General features: G+C 29.9%; 1 protein-coding gene across 1 annotated transcript in view; it reads left to right on the top strand.

The window, feature by feature from the left end:
* Positions 1-220: 220 nt before the first annotated feature.
* The window catches only part of LOC107449125 (dynein axonemal assembly factor 11), a 29583-nt gene continuing 15021 nt past the window's right edge, over positions 221-14782 (top strand). The window contains exons 1-7 of the mRNA XM_043055496.2: positions 221-338; positions 1279-1372; positions 3074-3147; positions 9691-9768; positions 11879-11975; positions 13087-13162; positions 14591-14641. Coding sequence (XP_042911430.1) covers positions 329-338; positions 1279-1372; positions 3074-3147; positions 9691-9768; positions 11879-11975; positions 13087-13162; positions 14591-14641 — 480 coding nt within the window. The 5' untranslated portion in view covers positions 221-328. The remainder of the gene's footprint in view (positions 339-1278; positions 1373-3073; positions 3148-9690; positions 9769-11878; positions 11976-13086; positions 13163-14590; positions 14642-14782) is intronic.

Here is a 14782-nt window from a genome sequence, read left to right as displayed (position 1 = left end):
GTTGTTATAAAAGCCAAAGAAAAAATAAATAATAAGAATGAATTAAAATAGCAAAATAATAATTATGACAAAATTTAAATACTTATTATATCAACAAAAAAAATTAAAAATTTATGTTTTGTATACTATGCATAATGCAAACTCATAAAAAAGACAAGAATCGCAATAAATTTATATCATATAAATATCTTCAGAACAAAATTTACGGAAAAATAAAAGGGGAAAAAAAGATAGACTTGCTACGTTGCGTGATGGAACAAGTACTACTGTAAGAAGACTACCATTTCCATGGCAACCAATATTTCGCATTGCTATTCATTTTGAAGTTATGGCTTCTAGTAAGTATTTCACATTATTTCATCTTTTTTGAGTTTACTCATATTTAAAGCAATCTAGCAAATATGTGCAACACTTTAGCCTCATGAATTAGTTAAATAGTTTTGCAGCTGTATGTAAAAAAAGTAACCTCTTTGCATGTAATTTAATGGTGTACATATTATCGAATCTTTCCAATATTATCTTTAAAAATCTCTAAGGATTTCAACATCTATAATCGTTTTGAAGTTTTACAAAAATGTTAATACTTACTACAGATTATAAGAACAGATCTGATCCATTCTCATATTTATTTCAAAGACATACTTCAAAAATATTAAATGTAATAAAATCACCTAGAAAAAAGTTCTATCTGAAAATTTTTGTTTTAACTGAAATTTTAAAAATTCGTAAAAATTTGAGTTAAAATGCAAAATTTCAAAAGCAATATCAAAATGTGACCCAGTGTGAAATTTCAAAAAAAAGTAGAATTATGTTTACTAAAATATTTTATGAATAAAGTATTTTAGTAATATTTTTTCCAAGTGAAGTTAGGGTATATTTTATCCTTTTTATGAATGAAGAAAAGCAACGTGAACACAAATAAAGGTAGAGAAATGGAACACATTAGTTTCGGTTCCACAATTGTTTTTTTTTTGGGGGGGGGGGGCAGTCCTTGAGNGGGGGGGGCGGTCCTGAAAATAAAGCAGGCTTTCATTCTCAACCGAATGCTTTATAAGCGTTGATAATAGTAAAATTTAAAAGAAAAGAATTCTTCAAAATTATTTATGTAAAATTTATGTCAAAAATTTATTCCTGTGAGCTTATGAGGCATTTTTTTTTATAACCGTCCCTAACGCAGAACGCTGTGTATTGATAGGTAAATCTCATATGCATTATGCATGATCTATTCAATACAGAAAAGGGTTTAAAAACAGCTTCAATTTTAATTTTCTTATTCAGTTACAGAAGATCTTTTACGAAAGTGCGCTGAACACAATGAATGCGAGATTTTTAGCTTGGAAGAACTATCCCTGCACCAAAGAGACATTAAAAAGTAAGTTAAATTAAAACCGATGTTTTAAACAATGAAATTATTAATCGATAATTGATTTTTATTATATTTTAAGATTATATTTATTATATTTGTTTTATTTATTTATTATATTATATTTTAAGATTATAAGTTACATAATATGTATACAGACACCTTTTACGATCTACGATTATAACAAAATCTCTACACGTATATTGGAAAGGACACAGGTTCGGCGGAAAAGAAACTAAAAAGTTATAACGCCTTTTTTTAAAATAATACTTCTAAGTAGTCCCCGTAGAATCTGGTTTAAAATCAATATTTCATATGTATTTTTTATTCAATTTCCATTCCATTCATTAATTTGTTTATTTATTTAATCATTCATTTATTTACTTATTTTTGTATAGAATCAGAAATAGCCTTCAAAAATGCGTACCATGTATGGTTCAGAGAATTTGAAAGATAAAAAATAAAGAATTCGTTACAGTATTCATTTTTACACTTTTCTTTTAAAGCTAAAACGACAATGAAAGGGAATGACAAAGTTCTTTTTTATTATATTTTTATCTCATTATATATCTCATAATATTATTAAATTTTTAGATTTCGTGTGTCATTTTTTTTTTAATTTTTATTTTTACTATTATAATGAATACAGCGTAAAATCAATTTATAAATATATTGATTTATATTTGAAGTAAAGAAACTTCGAGGCAATCATTTGTTGTCTAAGAAGGTAATGGAAGTTTAGATTCCACAATCTGAATACCAGTGGCATGAAGAAGGCAATGCGGTCAGCAACATGCATCGGCCACCTTTACTTATATACATCCAATATTTGCGGAAAATAGGAAGTGTTATATTCCACTAAATCAGCACTCCAAAATTAATTAAATTCACCTATTTACTAACCAGGTAAAGAATTTTTTTTTTTTTTTTTTTTTTTTTTTTTTTTTTTTTTTTTTTTTTTTTNGATCCAAGTGGTCACCCACCAGCACACTGACCGTAGACAGTGATGCTTAACTTCGGTGATCTGCTGGGAACCGTGTCTTAACGATATATTGATTTATATTTGAAGTAAGGAAACTTCGAGGCAATCATTTGTTGTCTAAGAAGGTAATGGAAGTTTAGATTCCACAATCGGCATGAAGAAGGCAATGCGGTCAGCAACATGCATCGGCCACCTTTACTTATATACATCCAATATTTGCGGAAAAATAGGAAGTGTTGTAGTTCACTGAATCAGCACTCCAAAATTAATTAAATTCACCTATTTACTAACCAGATAAAGAAAAGAAAAAAAAATTTTGTCGATTGTTTGAATGTAAAATCTAGTGATACTTAAACCAAAGTGAATTTGCAATGCGAGGCGAAATACAAGAAAAGAGGACAAGGATGCCCATGGTCTCCTGTGATCAAATTACCTATGACTTGCAGACGTTTATAAATATGGCAGATTTTTTCCGTAGACAGGGTAGTTAAAAGTTATTCAAAATAAGAATAATGGTAGGACATACTAACTCTAAACTTTAAGTAATCTCTATTTTTAACTAATCATCTAACTTTGAGTAATCACATACAAATGAGTAATTTTTTTAATGCCATTAGTTTAAATTAAATGTGCCAATAAGCTCTGATAAACTATATAAAAATATAGCATCAAAAAACTATGTACTTATATTTAAGTTTAAAGTAAATTTTTTTTTCTGCTTTCCATAGAATTGAACATTTAGACAAATGGTGCCGAGAATTGAAAATACTTTACTTGCACAGTAATTTAATAGCGAAAATTGGTATGTATATTTTGTAATGATATAGCATATTTAGATTTAAAAAGAAGTTTATTGTTCATTTTTAAAAACTACAATAATGGCTCAAAAAGTTTACAGTACATTTATTTCATTTTAGTAAATATACACTCTATAAAAAAATCGACGCACCAAGAAGCAATCATCCGATTGCTTTGAAATTTCGTATGCATGAAAGTTTTGAACAGATATGGCTGGAATGATGCCGACTGGTTACGTATAGTCTTTAGCGACGAATCCCGCTTCCAACTGTGTCCTGACGATCATCGAAGACGTGTTTGGAGACGCACAGGGCAGAGGGGGGATCCTGCCTTCACTATTGCACGCCACACCGGCCCTCAACAAGGCATTATGGTCTGGGGTGCCATTTCCTTTGACAGCCGGACCCCTTTGGTCGTCATTAGAGGTACACTTACTGCACAGCGGTACGTCGACGACATCCTAAGACCTGTTTTGCTACCGTTCCTTTTGCAGCGCCCTGGGCTGGTTTTTCAGCAGGACAATGCCAGACCACATACGGCACGTGTTGCTATGAACTGTCTGCAAGCTTGTCAAACTCTTCCTTGGCCTGCCAGATCACCAGATCTCTCTCCCATCGAGCATGTCTGGGATATGATGGGAAGGCGATTGCATCTGGCACGGAATGTTGATGACCTCGTTCGACAATTGGATCGAATTTGGCAGGAAATACCGCAAGAGACCATCCGGGAGCTTTATCGGTCTATGCCACGCCGTGTGGCAGCTTGTATCCAGGCTAGAGGCGGGTCAACACCTTATTGAACTTGTTACTGTAACTCTGCAATAAATTATTCAATTGTTCTGCAATTTTAATCATTTACTATTCTATACATTGTCTTCCTATCCACCAATTTTCATTTCAATCGGAAAATTCTTTCTTGGTAGGTCGATTTTTTTGTTATAGAGTGTAATTTATCACACATCACACATAATTACCTCATATTAGAGCTCCTGAATAAGAGTTAGGAGCCTTACCCCATATAACATTTCATGCTTTGTTGGCCGCAAATATGTTAAACAAATCAATTTTTGTTTTACACACTTACATCACGAGACGGTAATGTTTCAATTAGCACCATTTTGATATCAAATATGGAGAAGCTTGCTCTTCGTTTTTCTGCTGTTGACTGCAAAATAAGGATTTTTTATTCAGATTATAGATACTTTTATAATGCTATATTTTGTATATTACAATATTATTACCAACATCGAATTTTAAGGTGATTCGAAGCTGATATAATAAATAACTGTACATCTGTTTTTGTAAGATTACGTAAGCATATTTATAATAAAAGCAATTAATCTTATTCTCGTGTGTATAATTTGCCAAAGGCGTGAAATATTGGGCACGAGCTGTGATTTGATTGTATTTTCTTTTAATTTGAACTGTAAATTCCTTGCTTTTGAATCAACTCTGCTTTGAAATTCAATAACTAAATCGTGAATAGCAATGGAAATGCCCATACAACAACATGAAATGGATTCTGCCAGCAATTTAATTGATATGCCAGCAAAAACTCAACCGGATTCAACAAAATCAGAGAAGCCTACTCGTGACATTAAAAATATAGGGAAAATGACACTGGGTAAAAGAAGCTCAGCTAAGTTGAAGAACCCTGTCAAAGGAAAGAAGTCGAAATCTACTAAAGGAAAAAAGCCGAAACCTGAAAAGAAATCAGCTAAATCCAAGAGCAAAAAAGGAAAAAGTGCTGGCCGACCTCGAAAATGATATATTAATGAACAATTGCTGTAATCAACGAAAAACAAAATTTTAAAAAAGTAAAAAAAAAATCAAAATTGTCTTAAGTTGTCCTTTATGATGATGATAAAAATAATTCAAATACATTAATCTTTGGAACGTTACTCACTTTGTTGAAGTGGTGTATACAATAAACCATTAAAATTTCAATTTATTTCTGACCGATTGCTCAGTGTGCTTGTGAGTATTTTTGCATTTATAAATAGGCCTTAAGAAATTGCGACCAACCGCTTTTTTTTCTTTTTCTTTTTTTGATTGCATAGATTCCTGAGGTTTAATATCCTTAAATTTAGTACCAAGACACTACTATATAAAGTACTTATAAGATCTATACTTACATACACCTCGGAATTGTGGACTATGACGTTAAAAGACGAATGTGCATTGGGAGCATTTGAAAGAAAAATCTTTCGAAGTATTTTCAATGTTGTCCAGATTAACAGATATGGAAAGGGAGATTCAACCATAGCCGTTTTTATAAAGAGCATGGTAATACATTATATTCAAAGTAATACATTATATATTAAATAATTATATATTACATTCACGTGGTAATACATTATATATTAAAATTCAAAGGATGAAATGGGCAGGGGATTTCAATTTAATTTCAAGAAATATTTTGAAATAAAATATTATATTTGGCGTATCAATTATATCTCGTAGCCAAACTGATTTGCATCGCCGAATATGAAATCACCACCTCAAACAGTAATATTAAATGAGCGCTATCTCCTCAAACGGGACAATTTTCGTTTTTCGCTTCAACTGGAAACATCTCACTCAAAACATCACCAACAATCTGGTAATAATCTAAAATTTAAATAAAATAAGTTGAACATTTGTCGTGAAAAGAAATATTCAAAAATAACTAATTTTAGTTATTTCAAAACAATTTAATTATTCTAGTTAATATGATAGTTTTAATATATGGTGGATTACGCAATTTTATAAGATTTTAAAATTTCCCTCTTGGTAATTCAAAAAATTTCGATCATCATTTCATAAAATATTAACAAATGCACTGGTGTTAAAAATTAAGAGAATTTTCAGATATCGTCAATCATCTCCAAAACTACTTAGGCAGAATTTAATTTGAACTTGGTATAAAATAAGTAGATATAGTACAAATGAGTAAGCTTTCAACAGTACTAATATATATGATTGATTGCGTATAGCATTCATCCGTGTAAGAAGGTCTAAAATATTGACCACAGAATCAAAAAACAGAAGAAAAGGCTAATAATAGTAACGGGCCCCTCTATGAATGAGCCTATTAGTGCGTACCAAATTTTATTAATATCTGTTCAGTAGTTCTAGAGAGAATCAGCCAAGTATGAAAATACTCTCACTTTTGAGTACTTATCGGTTACAAAGATCTTGGTGCGTTGGCGACTGTTTCCGATTCGGAGCCAACGAGAACATTGGTCCGTATAACCAATAAGTATACGCATTTTAATATCACGATGTATTGTCAAAAAATAACAATCTTTAAATATTTCACACTATTTTTTCAATTTAACTATTTTTCCAATTGTATTACTTTTACATTGGTCAATATTTTCGCTATTCATATAAAATTAAGATACTTTTCGATTAGCCGAGCGCAAGCGAAAAGTCACCCAAAAAATATACCCCTCCACCTACTTTTTTTTTATTTCATTCATTTTTTAAACACATAAAAATTAAATGAAACAAAAAGATTTCTAAGAAAATAGTTGAACTGCCTTGCGCCAGGCTACACAACAAGTAACAAAATCTATTAACACTCACACTAATAACATATTCAATGATTATCGCTGTACACATTCGCATTATTATCTTTTTGATGTTTTGCTATCGATATTGATCGCGATATTATCGTACTCGATAATTATAGTTGTCATAAAATAGTCTCGATATTATGCTATATTGCAATGTGCATTGTTATCGTTCATGATGGCAATTTTGTTGTACTTGATGAAACTATGAGTATTATCGCTAGTCGGTGACCTATCTAACCAGCATTCCTGTGTGTTGGTGAACTTTGCTTCATGGCCCTTGTAACCAATAAATAACTTATTTTTTATACCAGTGTAATATTTATTGATAAAAATAGTTATTTTTTTAAAATTATCTTTGAGTAATACAATTGGTATAGTTTTTTATTCGCATATTTAATTCCCTGACTTATGGAAAAGTCGCAAAAATAAAAATGACGTCCATAAGGAGGCCACTCTTTTTGATCAGTCGTCTGACTAAATTAAAGGAATCATAGATTATGGATTGTGATTGTCTATATATTTAAAATGCTATAGCTATTTTAGGTGAAAAATTGTTTATTAGCATGAAGTACAATTTTTTTTTTTTTTTTTTTTTTTGAAAAATAATAATAGTCTGGAATGATTAAATATCTTTCAAACTGCAATTATATTGGGTGTACAAATTAGTTCTGTCCGTTTTTTGTGGTCAAATATACATTTATTTCAGAACAAAATGAATGAACAGAATAATTAAGGTATTGTCCATTGCTGGCTACTACTTTTTCCCACCTCTCAGGCAATTTTCGAATTCCATTTTAAAAAAATGTCTTATTTTTTGAGGTGATCCAAGTTAGGAGCCAATTTTCGATTTCTGCAAAATAAGTGAACCGGTGACCTGCCAAATTGTGCTACATCCGTCGGTAATCAGAAGGAGCAATGTCCGTCGAATACAGCAGGTGCGGTTAAATATCCCACTTGAGCTTTTCCAAATAATTTTTATGACTTTAGCTACATGAGGCCGACCGTTATCATGCAGAAAAATAACTTTATCATGTCTTTGCTCATATTCCGGCCGTTTTTCTTGTAATGCACGGCTCAAACGAATCAATTGTAGCCTATACCGATCGCCCATAATGGAATCGCCAGGTTGTAGCAGCCCATAGTATACAACACCATTCACCATTCTTCATTCACCATTTACCATTCTTCATTCGCCATTTACCATTTTTCATTCACCATTCACCATTCTTGAAGCATCGAAACCATTCCCTACATGATTTATCAGTTTGAGCATAGTCACCATTAAATTCTACAAGCATACGATGCGCTTCAGCAACTTCAGCTGAACTTCTCTTGTAATTAAGGCAGAAACATAAAACCTTCAACAAATGCTGCTTAGTTACCACAAAATTTGACATATGCAACAAAGTATAAAACAGGGTTTTTGTATGAAAGTCAAAGCGATATAAACTGAATATTATTGACAGATGTCTAACCTCTCTGAAACCACCGAAACCTGCTGTCACTACGAAACATTCATAACAGCCAGAGCCATCTTTTGAATACGGACTGAACTAATTTGTACTCCCAATATTACAACGTAATACATTAAAATTTGATTGAAGACAAAAATAATTATTTTTTAAAAAAATCTCGCATTTTAAATAACAAGAAAGTTATCCAAAGTAGTCGATCGGTAAGATCGAACTAAAATTTATAGAAGATGGGATCTTAAAGGTAAAAAATTATGAGTGGAAATTCTGTTTATCTATTTCAAAGCATTTATAAAGTAATAGGTTTTAAAATTAACAGCAGCTTTTGCATAAATTAGGCACCCATTTCCATTTATTTCCAAATTAAACGCTATGTTTATTTATGTATATGTATTATTCAAGAAGTTTCAATTAGGGCTCCTAGGCTTAGGAACTCTAGTTTCTATAAAAGATTATTTATATAAGCCTACGAATTATACAGATTTTATTAATTTTTAGGTAAAATCCCAAATGCGGTACTTCTTTTCGCGCGATTTTGAAAATTATCACCAAAATCAAAATGTAACGTTATAATTTGAGAAACATCGAATTAAATTGTTTTTCATTTACTTTACAAAAATGAGGTTTACTTAAATTAGATTGATTAAGATTTGGTATTATTTTCATAAAAGAAAGATTTATGTGTGCTGATATATTCTGCAAATCCCATTTGTACCAATTATTAGCTAGTTTTTATTTCGTTTTTAACCCAAATCAAAGGTCTTTATTTTTATTTAATATGAAACGTTAAAATATATATTGAACTGAAAAAGGGCCAGTTTTTCAGAAATTTCAAGTGCATGTATCAATGAACGCTTAATATCATTGAAATTTTATTAATTAGTGTATTACTGTAGAACTGGAAACATCAAATTGTGTTTAATTAGAAACGGAAATTAGGAGGTGTTTCTAATATTCACCTTTCAACTCCTCTCTGCTTTTTCCAGAAATTAAACAGATTTTGATGCCTGTAGTTTTCCTTTTTTCCGTACTGAATCTTGAATATTAATTTAAGATATTAAATGTGCATACTTTTTTTATTTTATTTTTGACAAATATTATTAAAAAATGCATTAAATATGGCCACAACGGAACATCGTTTATACATATGTTTAAATTGTTATTAATAATGAAACTTTGAAAACCCTAAGTTGCTCAATAAAATTTAAATGTCTCAACCATTAAGAAAAATTTTCTCCGAAAACCCTATAATTTGGCAGCAATGGAGATGTCCATGTTGATCTAGTAGTTAACTAATCATACACATAGATATATTCAAAAATACAGTACATGGTTATCATTTGTTACAATTTTAAGAGGTTAATAATTTTGAATTATAGATTTTCTGATATATTACTCGAGGCTAGTTTTTTCTGGTAATAATATTTATACAGTATGGTATAATAGCATAACTATTGAATAATTTAAGCTTGTTATTGTGTATAAAGTCTCATATTTTTAACATTTCTTCTTACAGAAAACCTTAATCGACTAAAAAAACTGGAATATGTGAATTTCACTTTAAATAATATTACCAGAATTGAAAATTTAGAAGGTACGTCGGTTTATTTATTTTTCATCAATACTTTTTAAAAAGTTTCATGATTTTTGATATTAATTTTAAATGTTCGAGTTAGTTTAAAAATATTTGTTTTGAATGTGCCCAAAACGTAAAATCTGGTATTGCTATTATAATTAGCAATTACATTCGTACGCATAGCAAAATATAAATAATAATTAATTGTATTTGCAAAAAATTGAAGTGGTAACTGATAAAAATTGTATGGGTGAATTTGAAAACTAAATTTATTTACACCTTTTTACTTTTTGGACGCCCGGTGGCTGAGCGGTAGCTCTTCGCGCTGTCGTGTCACAGGTCCCTGGTTCTATCCTAGGGCCGAGCAAGGTTGACTCAGCCTTTCATCCCTTCAGTGGGTCGATAAATGAATATCAAGCATGCTTGGGAACTAAACACTGGGGGTTTCGCGTTCGGCTGACCACCTAACCGGAACATCTGCTCCTGCACCCCAGAGCCCAAAGGTCAGGAAAACTGAGATGGGCACAGTAGGCCTTGGTCCTCTATGGGCTGTCGCGCCGCTAAGTTTAGTTTTTTTTTTTTTTACTTTTTGGATTTTGAGTGTGTTTTTTTTTTCGCTATTTCAATACAGTTCAAAATTCAAGCCAAAAAATGTATGAGAATTTACCAAAAAAGTTTCCCCCCTTGTTAGCTACCATAAGAATTACATATCACAATATATTAATAATAAACATAACATCAATGTCATCTTATCACCAAATAAGATCTATCGTCCATCAAGATTCCAACCACTTTCCGATTATAGCTCGTTCACCAGGAGTTGGCACTTGGCTCCGCCTTCATCACGGGGTATGCGACGATACTATTTCTCTATTTTAGGGAGAAGGTTGTGAGCAATCCTGAACAATGTTGCTATTTGGCGATCGTTTGGCAAGAATNTAACCAGAATAGAAAATTTAGAAGGTACGTCATTTTATTTATTTTTCCTCAATACTTTTTAAAAAATTTTATGATTTTTGACATTAATTTTAATTGTTCGAGTTAGTTAAAAAATATTTGTTTTGAATGTGCCCAAAACGTAAAATCTGGTATTGCTATTTAAATTAGCAATTACATTCGTACACATAACAAAATTTAAGTAATAATTATTTGTATTTGTAGAAATTTAAGGTTATAATTGATAAAAATTGTACCTGCGAGCTTGAAAACTAAATTTATTTCCATCTTTTTACTTTTTGGATTTTGAGTGTGTTCATTTTCGCTATTTCAATACAGTTCGAAATTCAAGCTCAAAAATGTATGCAAATTCACCCAAAAAATTTCCTTATTTGTTAAATATCATAAGAATTACAAATCACAATATATTAATAATAAACATAAAATCAATGTAATCTGATCACCAAATCAAATTTATCGTCCAACAATATTCCGACCACTTTCCGAATCTCAACTGAAGCTATATGGCATCATAAGTTTCCTCGTTTCATTCGTTTATCATTTACCTAAGTTTCATTCGTTTATTGTTTACCTAAATTTCATTCGTTTATCGCCTATCCATATTTCAATCGCTTAATATTAACTGCAGAATTCAACTTTAGCTCTCTGTCTGATTACAATATAAATTTTAATCAGAACTATACCAACAAATCTTATTGCCATTTTATGATAGAATGAAAAAATACTGACACGATTTTAAAGGAGGTAATTCCAATAGTATTTTTATTTATTGCCAGATAGAATTAATCGTCCTTTGAAATTTCGACCACTTTCCGATTAATAAGTGCAATCAAATCTTAAATGGTGCTTTGTGCCATCTAAGAATGCAAACCTTAACCAAACCAAACCTAAGAATGCGGCTTTCAACAAATTTCAATGTCATTTCTAGTGATGAAAGAGATAGATTAATACAATTTTATTGAAAGGAAATTGTTATCCTAAGCTGATTTTGTATTAACTATTGTCAAATAAAATTTGTCGCCAATTGAAATTTCGACCACTTTCCAACTAGCTTGTGTAATCAAATCTTAACAGGAGCTTTGTGACGATTAAGAATCCAATTTTTAATATTCTCATGTCTGCAAGTAGAATTGACTGTCACTACTATTAATTACTAAGTTTTATTTTCTAGGCTGTGAGTCTCTGAAAAAATTGGATTTTACAGTAAATTTTATTGGAGAGTTGACTTCTATTGAAAACCTTCAAGAAAACTACAACTTAGAAGAGCTGTAAGTTAAATACTTCTAAATTAACAGAAAAGTGTTTCAATGTTATATATAGCACTTTAAGCACTTTTATTTTATTTCACTCTAATGTGGCATTTGATTTCTTTACGTAAATTCATTTGTGGGGACGTTTTACCCTCTTAAAAACACAGGGTGTCTCTTTCGGCCACTGTGGTTTTTCTGGTTTTGTTTCTTGCTATTATTTTTCCAATTTTAATTGGCAACTTTACGTCCGATTTTTCAAACCACTTTTGTTTCTTCCCGTTCCCGTCTGGGAAGTCTTGAAAATGAGTGCCTATATTTGAGCTCTTGAAACATGTCGACTGTTATTTCCTTTTTATACATCTTCGAAGAGAATGAAGTTTTTAATTAGGTAATATCTTACCGCTTCAGTTTCTTGGGATCATTTATTTAGAGTGTAAGTTGTTTACTATTTCAGGTAACTTAATTTCTTGGCACTTTTGAACATTGGGTAACAGAGGGGAACATAAGGAAATGCTTTATTTAGTTATTCATTTATGTTATTCTCCAAAACAGAAAGCACACAGTTTTTAAATTTTGTGGTCAAGAGACATTCCAATTGCAGTAAAAAAATTTATAAATGGTAATTCGAGTACTTACTTTTATTTTAAAAAAATTTCAGATGTTTTCTGTTTTTGAAAAATAACCCGGGCTCTGTAAAATAATATTTTCTTCTTTTCTTAATGTTATTTTAGTCTCGTGCGAATTTCAATAAAATGTAACTATTAATTTAAATTCTTTATATTTTTATTTTAACTGCATTAAATGCCTTGAATTTTATTAAAATATGAAAAAAATGTGAATATGAGAAAAATATGGAATTCTGAATGCATATTGTTGTATCTTTAATGTTATCTTTAAATAATATGTTATGCTGTTTAATATTAAGTAATAAATTAAATAATATTAAACAGTATAGTATGTAAAGCATGTTATTTTTTCTTAACGAATTTTCAATTTTTTTTTAAATTAAAATAATTGGGAAATACTCGGACACCCGACACTGGTGAGCAGAACATTATATCAATTATTACTAAACTTTATACTATTGATTTTAAATGTTTTAATATTTTTAGTCATATTTCGTTTCTAGATACTTAACCGGAAATCCTTGTTCGGAATATGATGGATATCGTGATTATGTAATAACCATGCTACCGCAATTAATGGTAAATATCAAATTTTCTTTAAAGTTTTAAACGCACAAATTTCGTCTTTAATATAGCAAAAAAATAAATTCAAATATTATACAGTAAAATATTAGTTTTAAGTAAATTTTGATAAGTTATTTGCATTTTATGTATCCTAGTGGATCCTAAAGGAAAGGGCACGGTTTTATTTGTTCATACTGTTTCATAAAAGGCTAATAAACAAGACATTAAAGCTAGGAAGCAAGATCTACCATAATCATTTTTATTGATTACATTGAAAATGAAAAACTCCCACAGAAGACAATAAAATATGGGTTTCTTAAATCATTTGATTAGTTCTGATAAGTTAATACAACATTGAGAAATGGGTATTTTAATTAGGATAAAACTGGTAAAAAACTCTGCAAGATCGATTGAATGGTTCCTGAGAAATGGAATTTTAAAATAGATATTTAAAATTCGATTTCTCAGGAACTATTCAGCCGATTTCGCTCAAATTTTATATTTCGCCATAAAAAATTACATAGTTTAAAATAATGTAAAAAAATTTATACCTTTCGATTAAAAATAATTTCGGCAATTAATAAAAAAATTATAAATATTTACTAAAAGTTATTTTTTGCTTGAAATTTTCTTTGGATAAACGAATTTTATAAATGTGTGCAAAAATGTTTGCAATTTGATTGAAAAGTTATCAAAATATGGTGAACTACCAAAAAGTAAAACTAAAGGGTCCAAAATTTGAACAGCTCTCGTGACCAAACTATTGGAACCATATTACTCAGATTGCAGCTTCCCTCGATATTATGGGGTCAGAAATCTGAATCCGTCAAAAAAAGGTATGTTTATTCAATGAAAATACATTTTATGCCTAATTTCGAAACACAAAATATCATCTAGCCAAATTGCTTAGCATATTTGAAATTACCCAATCGAGCCATTAAGATTGGGTACTGGATCGTGAAGATCTGATTAATAGATCAGAAGTTATTCATAATGGCTTTTTTTTTTCTTTTGCTCACTGTACAAAGGTTAAAAATTCAAAAAAAAATTCATAAATCTTTTTAATATACAAAAATGAATGGAAACGGGAAAATGTTTTCGAATATAATAAATTGATTTTTAAAAAATTTTTTGATGAATGCAGCTAATAATATCGATGTTTAAAATCTAAAAACATGAAAATAAAATTAAGCTTGTTATAACAGCGCACTTCATGAAATTAATTCAAATATGCTTATGTAGGTTATTTCAATAAAAACTTATTTTTTACGTGTATTACTATTTATATTTGTAAATATGTAGATAAATTAAATACAAATTATATTATTAACTGCGTATTCATTTAATATACAAATAATAATATACTGACTTTCCCTTAGTGCTCATTTATTTTTGCTTTTCATGTTTTCTTAGTTTCAACAATAATTATAATAAGTTTTTCAGTTTCTAGATGGAGAAAAAATAAGGAAATCTGAACGAATTCTAGCAATGCAGGTAACTATTATGTTTCCTATCTAATTTTATGTTTCCCAGCTTTTAAATGTCACGAACTCACAAATTTATATTTAATTTTACAATTATTTTCTGAATAAAACTAATAATTAACTTATTTTTTTCAGTAGTCGCATTTGAGCG

The sequence above is a fragment of the Parasteatoda tepidariorum genome, chromosome 5, assembly GCF_043381705.1.
Source record: "Parasteatoda tepidariorum isolate YZ-2023 chromosome 5, CAS_Ptep_4.0, whole genome shotgun sequence".
NCBI classification, from domain to species: domain Eukaryota; kingdom Metazoa; phylum Arthropoda; class Arachnida; order Araneae; family Theridiidae; genus Parasteatoda; species Parasteatoda tepidariorum.
The sequence above is the reverse complement of the archived record's forward strand: the minus strand, read 5'-3'. Positions and strand labels throughout refer to the sequence as shown.